This window comes from Ciconia boyciana, chromosome 6 (assembly GCF_034638445.1).
Source record: "Ciconia boyciana chromosome 6, ASM3463844v1, whole genome shotgun sequence".
NCBI lineage: Eukaryota > Metazoa > Chordata > Aves > Ciconiiformes > Ciconiidae > Ciconia > Ciconia boyciana.
In genome coordinates, this window is record NC_132939.1 from 54,531,913 (window position 1) to 54,549,345 (window position 17,433).

The window sequence follows — 17,433 nt, forward strand, 5'->3', positions numbered from 1 at the left end:
AGCTGAGGTCAGTTGGAATAATTAATCTCTGTAGGCCAGTTACTTATTTACTTAGAAGTATATTTTTTGGCTTCCATCACTTAGAACCTTTCCTCAAAAAACCCCAAAACAAACAACCAGAAAAGAAAACCTGGCACAGACCAAGTTTTTCAAAATAAAGGCGCAGCACTGTAACAAGTTGCCCAGAGCAAATAATTGAAGGTGCAAGTTTGGCCAAACAAATCTGTCCCTTGTTGAGAACTGTAAACAATGAGACATTATGCTACGTCATGGCCTGAAAGTGAGTAAACTTAATCTAAATCTTGGATAGTGCTTTTGTGTACTGTGGGTCAAATGAGAGAGGAAAAAAACAATGCAATCCCCATGGCTGAATTCTAAATTCAGGCTGGAAGGTGCTGATGATCACCCCCCACAATTTCTTGGCTGCAACACACTGAGCAAGTTTATGGTGCTGGGCAAGTTACAGGGACTAGAAATATCGTTCATCAGTATGATTCCTGGAAATACCCACAGGTTGGTGGATACTGGGACAAATCGTGTAGTGCTGTGACCCAATTAAAAGAAGGGCTGAATCGAATCCTTTGCTTGATCCCATACAATGTGATAAACCAGCCGGTGTGGGAATGTATCATGCCAGAGTGGTTGGAAGCTATAAGGACGGAAGTGCCTGATAATCAGCTGAAAGAGTTCCGGGAAGTGTTGAGGTACGTAGACATATGTAGGAACCATGCTATCGTTGCATATGTTGATTGTTGAGGGTTTTGGCACAATAAGATGGTGACAACAAATAAAAATGCCTGTGTGCAACAGACAGTAGTGAGTAAATGCTTCTGAATTTTTTATGACTTAAATTTGGACTAAAGCACTTAAGCTTTGGGAAAGTTTCCTTTTATTGCTCCTGATTATCCTCGAATCTGTATCAAGAGGCAACTGCATGGATGCTTCTTTGCTGTGAGCAAGGCACATTTTCAGTGGCTTCCTGCAGCATGGTGGAAGAAGCATCTTTCTGCTCCTGGCCAGCTGTTGATGAGAAATAGTGGGGATTAGTAGAGCTGACACTGAAGGAGTGATGATTTGTATTGATTTAGCTAATATCTTCCCCTGTTGAGCAAAGAAAACACCAGAATAAGAATGGTGGCTGTCGGAGTCATAATTTCATGTCTGGTGTATGCCTTTGGCAATAAATCTTCACATTGCTTTTTAACTGATGAAGAGGCTCTGCAACTGACTGCAAGTTTGTATTTGTAGGTATTGATGTAAACATTTTTAGTGAAAACATGGAATAGTGGAGGAGTGGTGAGATGAGAAATTTTCCAATTTTTACATTGGATATTGAAAAAGATATTGCTATCAAATGAAATTGACCATGATATGAGATGTGATGTAAATTCTTAAGGTGCATCACCAAATTCACAGATGGCCTTGTGCAGTCAGGACAGGTGGTATCAGCAACCTAGCTCAGCCCCCGTGGAGGTGGGGATGCAAGTAAGATTACAGAAGCATCATCAGTGCTGGCAGTGAGATTGCCTTTCTACCAGTCTTCTGTTACATCTCACACAGTGTGTGCCATGGTAACTCAGTGGTGCTATATTTTTTTTCTACTTTTCAGCAAAATGTTTGACATTGAACTTTGCCCTCTCCCTTTCTCCATGGAGGAGATGTTTGGCTTCATTAGCTGTCGATTCACAGGGTATCCATCCTCTGTGCAAGAGCAAGCATTGCTTTGGCTGCATGTAAGTGTTCTCTCTTGACGAGTCATGCTGAAGCAGCTTATGATTTTGGAAAAGAAAAAAAAAAAAAGAGGGGAAAAAAAAAACCCCACCACTTTTCCAAGGGTCATGGAACCTTTCTGCCCTTTGCTTAGCCCCAGTGTAAGGATGGTTGGTAGACAGATCCTGGGAAGCTTTTTGTTACTAGCCCATCATGGGCAGTATAATGAAAGCCTGGAAATTCCTTTCACCTTTGAATGTCAGTTGTGTCTTTAGGGCCATTCAGCTGTCTGACTTTTTGCCAGCAGTAGTTTTTAGTCTCTGCAGAATTTGGTCTGTAGATTCCAAAATTAATTCCAGACTCCAGAAGCAGCTGTAGTTGTTCCCGCATATGAAGATCTGGATTAGACTAGCTCTGTACCCATCAAGCTTTCTGCTGCTCTGCCCCTTTTGTGCTATATTTGCCCACAGAGCTGGCATTCACCCAGTGTTCATATTCAAAAGCTGCAGGGACAATCATGTCAGCTGGGGGCAGTGAATTCAAAAGGATATAACATTTTCCGCAGCACCTCAGAATAATACCTGTATTCTTCATTATTGCTTCTTTTCTGCTGAGGGTTATTTTGTTAAGGCTCGGCAAAGACCAGTTTACCTGATGTCTGTAGCAAGTTTAATGTATGCAGAGTTTTCAAGTAAAGTATGATTTTTTAGATTTTTCTTGACCTAATAACAGTTAATGACAAGCATGAATGAACTTGTATTTGTCTGAGTGTTGGTGACAAAATAGATGATGAATAGTCCCTCAATGATTTGCAGATAACCATCCTGTCACTATGTTGACACCTGTAGGCAATCATTTGGACTGGATTCTTAGAATAAATACAGGAATTCAGTTTTAAGTAATAATAAATGTGGTAAATAGTTATTCATCCAAGTATTGGTAACACTCTTGGTTTACAGAAATACTTTTGTGGAACAACCTCACATCCCTGTGTGTTTGTGCATAAAACTGATCTCAAGGTGCACCAAGCAGATGCCAACAAATATTTTGAAAATACCCTTTTTTTTGCCAGTTCTCTTTTGCCCTGATTCTAACAGAAATCTAAGCTTGCAGCTCACCTTGTTGAATCCCAAAATTAAATGCATAGAACTTGCTGAACTGAGGATCATATGATAAAGGTACTTATAAAGTGGCTGGCATTTTTGATCAAGCTTGAAACTCATGCTTTTTTATTTATTGTCTCTCCTCAGGTGTTATCTGAACTAGACATAGTTGTTCCTCTTCAGTTACTAATCAGCATGTTTTCTGATGGAGTTAACTCTGTAAAAGAGTTAGCAAATCAAAGAAAATCGAGAGTCAGTGAACTGGCGGGAAATCTTGCCACTCGGAGGGTAACTGTTATTTATCCTGCTTATTTTTTTGGTTAGAACAGTTTTGCTAATAGAATGCATGTGAAGAATTAAAAAGTCATCTTTCAACATGGCAGCATTTGATCGGAAACACTATAAATTTTGAAAATGGAAGAAAATTGGCATGACTTTGTCAATTAGTACCACTCTATCACATGGTCAGTGTAAAGATAATGCAGATAGGAGCTGCAGAAAAACTGTGCAGTTTTTCCTTAGTGAACTGGTTTGTTGGGATACATTTGGAGTGTTCTTGGTATCTTTTCCAACCATTTTCATTCTCTGGACCTTCTATTAGTAACCATCAACAACAAGTTGTTATGAACAACTGGTCACCCAGAGTGAGCTTTTGTATTCTAGTACAAATTTGGTGGGCCTAGGTATGTTTTCAAAGGGTGACTGAGCAGAATTTATTTCTGTTTCCCTGCATTTTTTTTCCCCATCCAAGAGACGCAAAAGTTGATCTAAAGTTGTCTGTCAAAGGCTTATAGTCTGGAAGAAAACATGTACAAATCTGTAGGCACTACACATACTTGGACTGATGTGACTAACTTCCCAGTAGCCTTGGACGAAGTGCTTCAAGGACTGCAGGAACAGGAGTGCTTGAAAAGTCAGATCTTTAGATTTAAGGAAGTACAGCATCTAAGCAGTTGATGATTCCTTACATGTGGTCTGCCTGTCTTCTGCTGTAGCTCTGCAGAGAGCACTCCAACACCTAGCCCATGACCACTTCTAAACTAAGCAGAAAAAATGGACAAACTTACTCTCTGGTCTTTCAGACCATAGCTGGCCTAAAAATAGACCTCGTGTCATCCAACTGTGTCTCTCCCTCCAACAGTTAGAGGTTCTCAGGGTGTTTTAGGTGGCCTACTCTGGTGTGAGCATAAATCAGTGCAGACATGCACATCTTGTTACCGTTGTGTCTAGTTCATTTTCAGCTACCTGTATCGTTGGTATAGCCTTAGATACACTGTTCTCTTGAGGTAGCCTCCTTGATTAGCCTCCTACTATTGAAGTTCGTGTCCCTGGATCATGGAGCAGATCATTGTAACCTGATGGCCACTTTACTGCCTGCGCCCATTTTCTGTTTGGTTTATGATGTTAAAATTCCTCCTTAGTAGGAATAAGACAATGGATGTCAGCCACTTAACTTAAAAGAATGTATACATCTGTGCAGAATATGATTCCTGTACTTCTATCACATTTTATCATTTAATGGCATTAAGGGACATGTGTAGATTTTGCAAAAAAGCTACAGAAGGGAATAGTAGGGCTGTCAAAGTTCTTGCTATTTTCTGCAATTTCGTATAGAATGAGATTGCTTAAATGCGTAACAGTCATTTGGACATGTTGATTCTTTATGTCTTCAGGTAAGCGTTGCTTCTGACCCTGGGCGCAGAGTTCAGCACAATATGCTGAGTCCTTTCCCAAGCCCCTTCCAGAGCCCATTTCGGAGTCCAATACGTAGTCCTTTTCACAGCCCTTTCAAGAACTTTGGACACCCCAGTGGAAAGACAATTGATTTTGACTGTGAAGATGATGAAATGAATCTTAATTGCTTCATTCTGATGTTTGATCTCATCTTGAAGCAGGTACTCACAGAATAAAAACACCCACATTGAGGGGACACTGAATTTCAGTAGTCACTTTTGGCTCTCCTTTAATCCTGTAATGAGTCCCTTTCTGCTGTGGGACTGGCATGAAGTATAAAGCATTTAAATCCCTCTACAGCTGTCATCTGCCTTTACCCCTATAGGAGTTATAGGTTTGTTTTCAATGAAGAGAAGTTAGATACCTCCACATTCATGTTAGATAGCTCATATGACCAAAAGGAACTTCTCCTTGGAGATACGTTTATTTCTACATACTAGAAGCAGAGGCTTGTTGATAGGCTTAGATTAGATGCATAATTTTTGGATAGCTAAATTTGTACATTGTGAATCCAAGGCCAAGAGTTTTGGATAACTGTCTCCAGGTAAAATTCATGGATCCTGTGCTTGAAATTGTCTGTTTACTCGAGCTGTTCGAGCTTGGGCCTCAACACCAGTGGCAATTTAAAATTGTGAGTTCCAGTTTATCTAAAACTCTTCCCAGTACTGTAATATAGCACTAGCAGAAATGTAGGAATAGGCAGAATAGTTAGTGCTCTGGCTTTTAAATAAATAATAAATCCTTCCTCTTTTTACTCTCTTTCAGATGGAACTCCAGGATGATGGTGTCACTTTGGGCTTACAGAACAGCATTTCAAAAGATATAATATCCATCATAAACAATGTGTTCCAGGCACCCTGGGGTGGTTCTCACACCTGTCAGAAAGATGAAAAAGCAGTTGAATGTGGTCTGTGTCAGTCCAGCATTCTGTGTTACCAGCTGGGTTTTGAGCTGCTGGAACAGCTTGCTCCAAAAGAAGAAATCAGGCTTGTGGTAAGTAGAGCAGAAAGGGCCTGTATTATTGGTGTGCTGAAACTCCTCTTCATTGTTCTCATTACATTGTGCACAAGGGAGCAGAGCTGAGCTGACCTTTGGCATGGAGGATTTGGGAGGTTAAAGCAGAATGCCATTGAATTGTAAAGAGTTGTAAAATTCCCTAAGTTTGAATTGATTCACAGAACTCAGGGAAGATGACAATATTGATCCAGTATGAGCTCTTCCTCCATCAACATTGAAGTGCTGTTTCACTTTGGAAGGACACTCCTATGATACTGTGTCTTAAATAAAATGTGAAATGTTAACACTTAGTGCTTTTCATCTTCTTTTAAAAGCTAAGCGTGGATATTTTGAAATGATTAATGATTTTGAGTGAATCAGTTGTCAAGTGAGCAAGCCTTGGTGCTTGATTTTTGAAAATGCTGAGCACTGTTGAAAATCAGAATATACTTCAGGTTGAGTATCCAACTTTATCAGACACAGATATGTACCTCCAATCACTAGTCATCATTAAAGTCCTCTGTAGCTTTGCAGAAGAATTGAAGCATTACCTGTGGTGTGATGAATTTATTTTAAGCTGTATGTCTGTTATACGTAACTGTTGCATCTGATAGTTCAGAAGACAGCATCATTCCCCTTATTCTGAGTGCTCATTTGCTGTGGCATGGTAGTGGCAGGATGTTTATTAGTAATTTTTTTTGGTGGTGGGCATAGTGATGCCTTTTGATGTGTAAAAGTTTTGGAATTCCATTTGTATGTGTATGCTAGTAGTAGGTATTGTGCATATGGTATTTAGTAACTTGCGCTGGAAAAATCATCTCGTGCCCTTTCAGTTCAGATGCTCACCTCAACTGAAAAGTAGCAAGTGGTGAAGTCTTTTGAGTGCTGGGGCTCGGTGCCATTTCTAGGATCCACCTTGCGATTTATAACATAAAGGTCACAATGGTAACCTGTGGTCCTGAGCTCTTGGCCACAGCAGAATTAGCTCCAGCCTGGTCCTTTTTTCAATGTAAAAATGATTGAGGTAGCTCCTGCTGCTAAGCCTGTAACTCTACAGTGGTGTAGGAAACACCCTGCTCTTGTCTGTTACTCCTCTGAGGCAAGGATGACAAGGCTGGTGAAACCATGGCCCTGTGATTGGATCCACCTCAGCTCCAATATGGATATACAGTTTCTGTTAAGTGGTATCACTTAAATCCATGTTTGAAACATGGTCTTCTTGTTGGTATGCATTTGCTGATGCAGAATTTAGATACGCAGGTGATTTGAATGCACAAGTGTACATGGAACTAGACAGTGTCTGCCTCATTTGAGCTCAGCTTATCACACCAAATGTAACTTACACAGCAGGATATGGCCTCATGTATTTAGATAACATCAAGAAATGTATTTAACTTCTTATATTCTTAAAGGAGCCCACAGATAACCTCGAGGATAGTCTTCTGTATACTAGACCTGAGTTTATTATAGGAACTGAAGGAGAAGAGGAAGACAAATCAGCACCAAAACATGGAGAAAACCCAGGAAATCACACAGAGACCACAGAAAATGCTGGTAGGTGGAGGGTGAGAAGATTGAGTATTTCAATAAGGCTTTAAATGAAGCTTCTAGTCATATAGAATACAAGGTCCTGAAGCAGTCTTTCAAGTCCAACAATGCACAGTCACTTTTTTCTCATGCATTTAATTCTTTCAACATATTAATTAAATAGGAAGCCTGTATTTATGTTGATAGCAAGTGTGACTGTCTCTCAAAAAAGTGTTAGAAGAAATCTTGGCTTTTTGAACTATAAAGTAGCAAAAACATTACGTGGCAAATTCCGTGCTGTTGTAACTTTACTGACTGCAGAGTTACTGTGGCTAGAATGAATTTATCTCCCATCACTTTGACATTCTTTAGTTTCATTTTGAATTGACAGATGAGAGAACTTTAACATTTTACGTAACTTACATTTTTAACAGCGATAAAGAATGACACAGAAAGAAAATTTTGTTATCAGCAACTTCCAGTTACCTTGAAGCTCATATACACTATATTGCAGGTAACATTGTTTACTTGTTTGTTTAGTTTGAATTTTTGGTTAAGTGGTGTCATTGTCTTGAGAGTAGTACATCTGCTCACACAGGAAATGTCAAGGTTTGAAGAACCAGACATTCTTTTTAACATGCTGAACTGTCTGAAGATCCTGTGTCTTCATGGGGAATGCCTATATATAGCAAGAAAGGACCATCCACAGTTTCTTGCCTATATTCAAGATCACATGCTGATTGCAAGGTAGGTTTTTATCACACATGTTGTCTTTACACTTCTGTATATGTTGCTTCTCCAACTATACATTCGTTGTTGGCATCAAAGAATTTGCAGGTTTAGTATGGCAAATTAACAAAAGGTGGTAGGGAACTGTGGGAAGGTTAAGTAACTGTGTAAAGGCCCATTGTATGGGCTAATTAAGAAGTTGCAAATGAAACCAAGGTATGCCGCATTGTCCATCATGGCTGCTCTGTCATACACCACTTGTTTTGCAGTGAGTCAGAGTGAGTTTCTCATATTGAATAATAGCATTGTCTGAGACTGAGGTATCTTTCCTGACTCTGCAAAATAAAATAAAGGATGATGTAGAAGCAGGCACATAGTTTATAGGGCTTTAGCATTAAAGCTGAGAGAACAAGAGTATTGCACCTTATTTTTAAGAGGCAAAGGAAGTTTTTTCATTTAGAATCAGAGTGAATTGGATTGAAATCTGTGCATTTTAAGGTTCTCTTTGGAGAAAGGGTCTTTTGCAGAAAACTCACTGAATAAACATCAGCATATGATGTTCTGAAATAGAGTGTGTTCATCAGTGCTTATATCAGCTCTGTATCAATTTCATTGAGCATCTCCTGAGACTGTAGGGTTTTAGCAGACTAGAGAAACTGTCCAGAATCTAAATACCAGCAAATTGTGAACACCTGACATCTTAGTAATTCATGAATACACAGGATTCGTGGTGCCAAGACAGTTCATGTGGCTTATGTGCTGAAGCTGGTCGTGCTGAAACTGCTAATTCATAGCATGGATTATGTTCCATGGCAGTTGTGCCTTGTGTAGTATTCACATAAATGTCCAGGATGGCTCATAGAGATTTGCATGAAAAGTGCATTCGCACCAACAATACAGTGTAGATATTTAGAAGAAAGGATGTCAGGGAGTGTTTTTATAAGCAGGCTTGCTCTTTTTGGTCTTTCCAGCTTATGGGGAGTTGTGAAGTCTGAGTTCTCGCAGCTTTCTTCCCTCGCAGTCCCACTTCTTCTTCATGCACTTTCGCTTCCCCATGGAGCTGACATTTTCTGGACAATCATAAATGGCAATTTCAACAGCAAAGATTGGAAGATGAGATTTGAAGCAGGTAGGCCTGAGAAATGTACACTATTTGCTCTTTGTTGCTTCACTGAAGAGGTAGAGCTTTCTCTGCTGTAATTGAGGAGACCTATAATAGATAATTATCTTTTTGCTGCTTTGGGGAGTTTTGGAGATGGTCTGGTGCAAAACTATGGCACAACAATGCTGTAAAATAGAGAAGAACATGAGACATTTTGGATCATCAAAGTAAAATCAAAATTACAACACTTGCCAGGTTTTTTTTGTTGTCATTTTCTCAGATGTGCATATTTCTAGGAGAGGTATATTAATCAGGACATAAAGAAGCCATTGCCCAAATTAATATGCATATTTTCTTTGTCTGGGGGCGTGGCTGCTACAGTGGAGAAGGTGGCTGTGTTGTGCAGATTTTTGGATATTCACTCTGTGACAAAAAACCACCTACTGAAGTACTCTCTGGCTCATGCATTCTGCTGTTTCCTGACTGCTGTGGAAGATGTCAACCCAGCAGTAGCTACAAGAGCTGGGCTATTACTTGACACCATAAAGAGGCCAGCTTTACAGGTAGGTTCGTTACATGGGGAAAAATACATTCAAACAGGAATCTGGGTTTTCACGTGAAGTTCAAAGCGGTTCAGGTGTACAGCATCATGGTCACTGCTAATACCTCTTTAGGCAAGCCTTATGGGTCTTGGTAATTGACATATGCACAAAATAGCCAAGGGAAATGATACTGCCGTAGCCCCAACTTAGAATCATAGAATCATTTAGGTTGGAAGAGACCTTTAAGATCATTGAGTCCAACTGTAAAACATTGACTGCAAAGGATTACTATTGCATTTGAACTGCTATCATAGAAAGCTGTAAATGTTTTTTATTGTTTTAAAATTTATTGACATTTTTCAATTTAAAAAAAAATAAATTTGTAAGTCTTATGAGACCCTGCTGAGCTGACAGTGAGAAAATATATTCAAGCAAAACCACACATGGTCTTGATCTTTTAAAATTTACTTAGGCATGTAATTTTAAGCATGTGAGAGCCTGACAATCAGAATTCCTCTGATCAAAACTAGGCAGATATGAAAGTGGATCAGAGCCTACGTATACAAGCAAGATTAAAAAAAAAATTAAAAATCTCATAGTACACAATTCAGTTCTAGTTCTCTGGAGGATAGAATGAATATGAATTTTAAAAAGTTCAGTGTTACTGCCTATAAAAAGCTGTTAATATTTGCTAGTTTTATTCCATATAGTGTCTTTTCAAAATAGTTTCCAGAGAACTTGAATTCACTGAGTTCACTGAGACTGTTACCAGTATACTGCACTTTCATATTTAATGTGTCGGTTTTCTTCTCAAATGTTATGTCTTGACACTACGCCCAAAATTCTAGTGCAAATAAAATACAGAAGCATTTTGAGGCAAAGTGCTTCTGATACACTTCACCACATAGCCTTTCTACCTCTGTTTGGACTTGGTGATTCATTCTTTTGTAATTAAGGGCTTGATTCAGTTGTCTGAAATACAAGCTTTTTCTCAGGCAGGGGTGAGTGAAGAGAATACTTTGATATTGTGTACCAAATGTGCAATAGGACAGACTTTTGCCTATACCTTTGTATTCCTCAAAATCTTAGCAAATTCTACATTCTAATATGATGTTCATTTATCTCCTTACTTACCTTTTCCATTGGAATCAGTAGCATTAGTTCTGATTTAAAGGGCTTGGTAGGAAAAAAGAGGTAAATCTTTATCCTGTACTAATTAACAGGAGAAATTGTGAGCTTTGACCTCCCTTCGCTTTAAAAAATGCTTAAACTTTTCACATCTCAGTTCTGTGTTGTTGTTTTGTTTTTTTGTTTTTTTTTTTTTTTTTCCCTCTGTAGGGTCTCTGCCTCTGCCTTGATTTCCAGTTTGACACAGTTGTCAAGGACAGGCCCACAATTCTTAGTAAGCTTTTGCTACTTCATTTTCTAAAAGCGGATATTCCAGCTTTGAGCTGGGAGTTCTTTGTGAATCGCTTTGAGACCCTGTCTCTGGAAGCACAGCTTCATCTGGACTGCAACAAAGAATTCCCTTTCCCAACAAGTAAGCAGAGTCCAAATCAATCTGATCACCTTTTATCAGCTTCTGGAATTTCATCTGCCTGCAAGGGACTGAGGGAGATCTAGGTCTCAGCTGTATAAATTCTGTGAAATTAAGTAATCTTTCAGGCCAAAAGAGAATAATTCGAAGTGAGCATTTTTTGACTGCCCCAATACAGATTAGGCTATATTCTGTTGCACCTTTGGGTGTCATGTTTTACTCTCACTAGGATGTGATTGCCAGCCTTCATTGAAATGCAGTCTGGTTCTGTGGTCAGCTGCAACCTGCATTAACCCACTTGTTCTTTTGTAGATGTTCTTATGCTATCAACATTGCTATTCTCAAAGGCCTAGGTCATGCCTGACCCTGTTCTGTAGTGGTCTGTACAAAGACAGCCTGTAGGAGCTGTATGACCCTTGAAAAACAAACAGATGTATGGGGCACAGCACAAGAGGCACACGGACTCTTAGAGCTGGTGCTCAGTTAACTTAGTCCTGCAGTGACAAATGTTTGGAAATGTTTGGTTTCTTGATGACGCACCATGTCTCCTTCCATTCACTAGGGAGGGCTAAAAAATAATTTGTGCATGATTGTTTAACATGCTGAGTAATTGAAAACTTCCTTACCCAAGTGGTGGCCCATGAGGCAGATCTTTTTCCGTCTGATTTGCTTGGAGGAGGTGGGGACAGCTGTTTGGACAGCCTGTGCTCCCTCAGCAGCCTAATGCCTCCTCCTACACTTGCATGGAGCCCAGTCCCTAAAAAAGCCCAGGAGCTTCTGCTGCATCCATACAGGAGATGGGTGGAACTGCAAACATATTTTCCTCTCCATATGAGTAGCTTGACCCAAAGCTGGGAAGGATGGGCTCACCAGCTTTGGTCACTCAGATAATTAAAGGGTTTGAATGCACTATAGACATGAGTATAGAAAAGTATTGGTGACCCCATTAAGAAATGCAGTGAAACTGCTGGTAACACCACTGTAAACGCATAATCACACTTACAGATTTTTGGAGGCGCTGTTCAAATCCAGAATGATAGGTGTAGGCAGGACAGGAGGTCAGTGAGGCAAAACTAGAGGCCACATTTGGGTATGAGTGCACTAAATGTGATCCATACTCATGAGATTCCTGCCGTTTTAAACGGAGGGCACCTCATATTCTGTTAGCCTGAAATTCAGGTTTTGGTTTCAAGAACCTGTTTTTGTCCAATCTCTAAAGAAAGAAGTAACAGCATAATTTTTTAAACACAGTTATGCCATTTGGGGTTTTATGGATTTCAGAATGAGAGCATGCAAATGAGTGCCTTGCAGATGGACCCCTTGAGCCCATGTGAAGCTTTCTTGACTTGAGTGGGACCTGAGGCCCAGTTGCATTTGGCACTTGGCAGCATTAGGGCCTCACCATGCTGTGGAATGAATCCTAACTTGGTCAATTGCATTTGCAAAGCTATCACTGCTGTCCGGACAAATGTCGCCAACCTCAGTGATGCAGCAATGTGGAAGATCAAGAGGGCTCGTTTCGCACGTAATCGTCAGAAGAGTGTGCGTTCCCTGAGGGACAGTGTGAAGGGACCAGTGGAGTCAAAGAGAGCGCTCTCCCTTCCAGAAACCCTAACCACCAAAATTCGTTGAGTATCTATTTATATTTTTGTGACACGCCTGTATCTTCTCCCTTAGGATCACATCCTATTGCTGGGTACACATCAGAATTGTCAATATTTATCCAGCTGGGATAGCAAATTTAGGTTTCTGACTGATTTGGGCATTATTCAGATAATGACAAGTTAGTGAGTTTGACAAAGTACATAGACAAACGTTATGTCTATGCTGTGTTTGTTTAAAATGCCAGAACAAAATGCTCCAAGACTAGTTTGTAGATAGATCTTAATTTTTATTTGTGGCTAGTACACAGTAGTTTGTCTAAAATAGCGACAGTGTTTACAGAAAAATTCCTCTGTTACTAATTTATTAATTGTAATTATTAATCAGTGTATGCAGTATATGCTAGACATCTTAAAAACAACTGTTAATGTCTCAAATGAGCTTTTGGATACCTTCAGAATTCCTTTGTTAAGAAAACAATGTCCACGCAACACATCCTTCCTGCCAGCTTGTATAGGAGGACCTAGGTGCCGGAAGCCCATAGGCCTGTATGAAGCGCTGTATAGATATCTTTCCAAGCAGAAATAAAGCTTACCCGTTCTTATTTAGAGAATTTTACAAACACAGATTAGTCTTTATATTCAAATTGGACCTCTCACATTGCTCCTACCCATATAATAGGAACTGATAAGATGTTCAAACCTGGGTGCTGGTGAACTGTTAAGTTAAAAGGTAATTTCTTTTCTCTAAAGCAAACACCACCATATTTTGGGACTCTTAGGTAATCCTTCTTGACCGATTTCTCATCCTGCATAGGGGCTCCTGTGTGGTGACTTTTGTACCAGCAAAACCGAATGATGGAGAAAACTAGAGTTATAGAACATGGTGCACAAAATCTGTAGGGCACAGAAGTGACATGTTTCAAATGGTTACACTCACTGCCTGACAACAGTGCATGAGTAAATGAACATAAATATGCTAGCACTGAATATATGCTGAAGTATAAGATGTCAGTACTGCCTTTTTAAACAGAGTTGCTCTTGGGTTTTTTTGTTTTTATTTTTAAGCTGTGAGCTTGACCAGACACGAGCAGTCTGCTCCAGCACTTGGAGGAACACCAGAGCAAACACCAGGTGGGTTTGACAAGGGGGGTGTTTTGATGGAACAGGAAAAGGAAGGCACTAGTGCTAGCTTTCTTGCTGACTCATGAGATAAACTTACGCAAGATGGAAGTTGTTTAAAAGGCACAGCGAATCACGTCTTAGCATGATTCCAGAAGGTATAAATTCAAGTTTTGTTCTCAATCTGTACTGAAAACTGCACCCAGTTGTAAATAGTACTTCCAGGCTGGGAGGAGGTTATTCAGAGGCAGTGAGCTATGCCGGCAGTGCCTCACCCTCCTGTGTTTCATTGCCCACAGGAACAAGTAAATCTTTAGCAGGCTGGCCCCGTGGGTCGCCTACGTTCAGCCTGATCTTTGACCTTCAGGTTTTAGAGACAGCAGACAGAATGCTTTTGATTGTTGGTACTGTAAATTACACTTGTCTCCTCTGTATGCTTATAGACGTCTTAAGTCCCTTATTTTATATTTACTGACATTTTGTGAAGATGTCACCCTTCTGTCAGGCATTTGTAGAATAGCTAGCTCAGCAGGGTCCAAGTAATCTATAAATAATTGTGAGTACTGACAGTTCTTGCTCTGAGTCCTGTGTAGATTGACTATTTGGAAGTGAAAAATCTCAGATTCAGATTTTTTCATATTCCTTCTTCAAGACTTGCAATATTTCCAACAGACACAAATTCAGAATTAGAACAGATCAGCTTACTGGATCATCAGCTGAAAGGAAAATACCTTGCCAGTGTGGGCACTGACTAAGCTGTTGAAATGGACTAGGAGAGCTTCTGAATTAGCAGTATATAGCGCTATCATGCTAGCCCAGTGAGAACTGGAAATCAACCAGTGCCTTACACAACATATGTGCAGGTTGTCACAGGCCCATAGAAGGAACAAGGGAAATAATGGTGCGATGAACAGATGTGTCAGTGAATGATTGTTCTTCATTTAATGGCACCATTCATCTGCTATATACTGGGCTTAGAGAAACTTGTCACATAAGAAGTGCCAGTCTCACAGTAGGCATTGTTAGCCATTGTGATTTTATTAGATGTATTTTGGTATTTCAAAGCTTCAGTTTCCAGGCTCAGGTAATTAATCACCTAAGCTGCAAATTCAGGTTCCACTAAAAATGTATATATAAAAAGTTAAATGTAGCTAGTAACCACTGATATGAAGAAAAGTCGGATAATATGATTCAGAATTATCACAGATGCTTTGGAAGCTAGGAGACAAATGACTGACCCTCTCCTCCTGCCCAGTATTTATTTATTTCTAAAATCTCAATTTTTTGTGAAAATTTTTCTTTAAGGTTTGACTCATAGTTTCTAACACTTTGCATTGGCAGTACTGAGCACATCTGATTTGTCTAAGGAGCTAACTGACTTCTAAACATAGGCTGTACATCTGCTGTAGAAAAACATTTATTTTATATATACCACTTGAATGAACCAGTCCTCATGCTCATCCGTTCTTTCTAGATCTAAAACTGTAATCTTTGCACAGCTCAAATGTAAGCTGAATTCAATGTGCATTCTGTATGGATTAAACACCAAGATCATGTATTTGTTCATCTATCCTCTACAATACCCTGGACAGTCACTTAGCTTCATTGATAGGTACAAGGATCACAATTGGGATGAAGCATGATATAATTGTGATCTGATGTTTTATGTTATATTGCAATATACCTTAAGTAATTTGAAGGTAAAGGGGTCTGATATAAGGGACACATGATTAAAGACATGAATCTGTGGGCATAAGGCTAGACTGAATTCAGGAATGGTGGCTGTATATTAACTAGCAGGCTGTGTGTTTGGTGATGTGAGGTTTTCCGGGGGGGGGGAGGGGGGGCATGGGGTGTGTGTGTGTGTATGCATATACCTTGTATGTAGGGGCACACACGCACACAAATTGTATATGTATGCGCACACATTTTGAGGAGTAAAAGCCACCATAGCCACTGGGCTGCCTTGGTTTTGCATTCTTAGCTTGAATCTAAACAGCTTGATTTATACAGGATACCCTATTATCATATGTAATGAAGTGAAAGTTTAGTTCAAGCTTGATATAACTTAAGACCCGTTTCAGACAGCAAAGGAAGGTTTTCTGGACTCTGAAAGTCTATTGCCTAAATGGGATCATAGGTTTTTTGTAGTTTTAAACAAGCAGTTCTCCATTGCTGGTTCATTGCAGGTTTCTGCATTAGAAATAAAAACTGGAGGTGATTGAGATTCCCTAGACTTGATCCTTAGTAGAACTATGACAAGCTACCCAGGGTGAAGCTCTGTTCACTGTGTCCTGCTGTATAGTTTTCAGTGAGGGTAAAGTACAAGAAATGAGATTTTAATGCTTCAGAAAGTGTAATAATATTTCTGGAAAGTAAAATGTCAGGAGAAGTCCCGGGAAGTGTCTGTTAACTGGTGTTAGTATTATGAACTCATGGCAAAATTGAGCGTTTTATCACTGAGCTTCTACATTATGTTGTTCAGCAAGTGAAGGTAAAATAGGTTAATCTTTATAGATTAATTACTCATTGAGTTCTGTTTGGAGAACCAGGATTTATTTAGAGCCCCATGATCCTTTGACTCATTCCTTCTTACCTCCTTCTTTGTTTATGGAAAAATCTCACAACATGTAATAGAGATAAAAATAAGTAGGGCTGAAGAAGACAATCTAATATCATCTTTATGAAAATGGTGTCTTTTTGATACAATTTCGTGGAAAATTTTAACCTGGGTATAATATGTGGAAAGATTATTTTTCAGTTGATGTCCACAAAGCTAAAGTTATTTTCTATATACATTTTTAATGTGCTTCTGAAAATGGAACTTGCTGTATTTCTCATTCTAATTATTTCAGAATTTATTGTTTTCTTTTTGCATCTGCAAATCTTGGTCCAGCAAAAGTTTGGATAGAGAATTTTCATTTTGAAGGAAGTTTTCTGTAAATAAAAAATCCGAGGGAAAACTGTTTGGAATACAAAGTACTATATAATATGAAGTTTGTGATTTCTTTTTACCAAAATGAGACCGGTAAAGGAAAGTTCTTCTTAATAGAGGTGATTCTGAAAATTTCCACCCCTAGTTTTAATTTTCAGCTATCATAGAAATAGCAACCTTCTCCCATGCTCAGCAAAACAGCTAATCAAACAAACCCCTTTGCTCACCCAGCAATAAAAAGTAAAATATTAAAAATTATTTTAAAAATGACAGACACTGCAGTTTTGCTGCTGAAGAACCTAAGACAGATGCAGTTGTGCCAGCAAAAGAGTCCCTTGTCAGAATAGCATCTTACATGGAGAATATGGATAAATTAGAATATTAAAATAATTTTTATTATTTGCTATAAATATATAGCTATGATTTTACATAAACCCTAAGACATGTAAGTAACTCTAACAGACTAAGTGGATATTAGTTGCTGACTAACTAGCAACTAACACAGATGTGCAGGAGCAATTTTAATATTATACTTTGAGCTAATCTTGGTTGTAGGGTCTGTCCTGCAAACTTCAACTTAAACTGTTCTTGCAAAAGTAAGGACTATTTCCAGTAGTTGAAAGGATTTATCCTTGAAATGAAAACAAGTAGATAGTGTTATAATTCTGCTTCATACCAGCTTGTTTTATCTCAATTATTAGCTGTTAGACAGATTTTTAACCACAGATCAGAAAATACATCAGAATACATTTTAGTAACAATTTTAATTTTTAACAGTTATAGTGTTTAATGAAC

General features: G+C 39.0%; 1 protein-coding gene across 5 annotated transcripts in view; it reads left to right on the forward strand.

Annotated features, from left to right (window-relative positions):
- Nucleotides 1–17,433, forward strand: part of UNC79 (unc-79 homolog, NALCN channel complex subunit) — a 122,278-nt gene that overhangs the window by 32,511 nt on the left and 72,334 nt on the right. For 3 of the 5 annotated variants that reach the window (XM_072865333.1, XM_072865335.1, XM_072865334.1), the window contains exons 15-26: nt 514–704; nt 1,610–1,733; nt 2,961–3,101; nt 4,487–4,708; nt 5,313–5,540; nt 6,956–7,097; nt 7,505–7,584; nt 7,669–7,817; nt 8,771–8,928; nt 9,283–9,464; nt 10,782–10,983; nt 12,428–12,607. In XM_072865333.1, coding sequence (XP_072721434.1) covers nt 514–704; nt 1,610–1,733; nt 2,961–3,101; nt 4,487–4,708; nt 5,313–5,540; nt 6,956–7,097; nt 7,505–7,584; nt 7,669–7,817; nt 8,771–8,928; nt 9,283–9,464; nt 10,782–10,983; nt 12,428–12,607 — 1,999 coding nt within the window. Of the gene's footprint in view, nt 1–513; nt 705–1,609; nt 1,734–2,960; nt 3,102–4,486; nt 4,709–5,312; nt 5,541–6,955; nt 7,098–7,504; nt 7,585–7,668; nt 7,818–8,770; nt 8,929–9,282; nt 9,465–10,781; nt 10,984–12,427; nt 12,608–13,649; nt 13,716–17,433 lie in introns of all 5 variants that reach the window. The other 2 variants (XM_072865331.1, XM_072865332.1) reach the window with 1 other exon arrangement.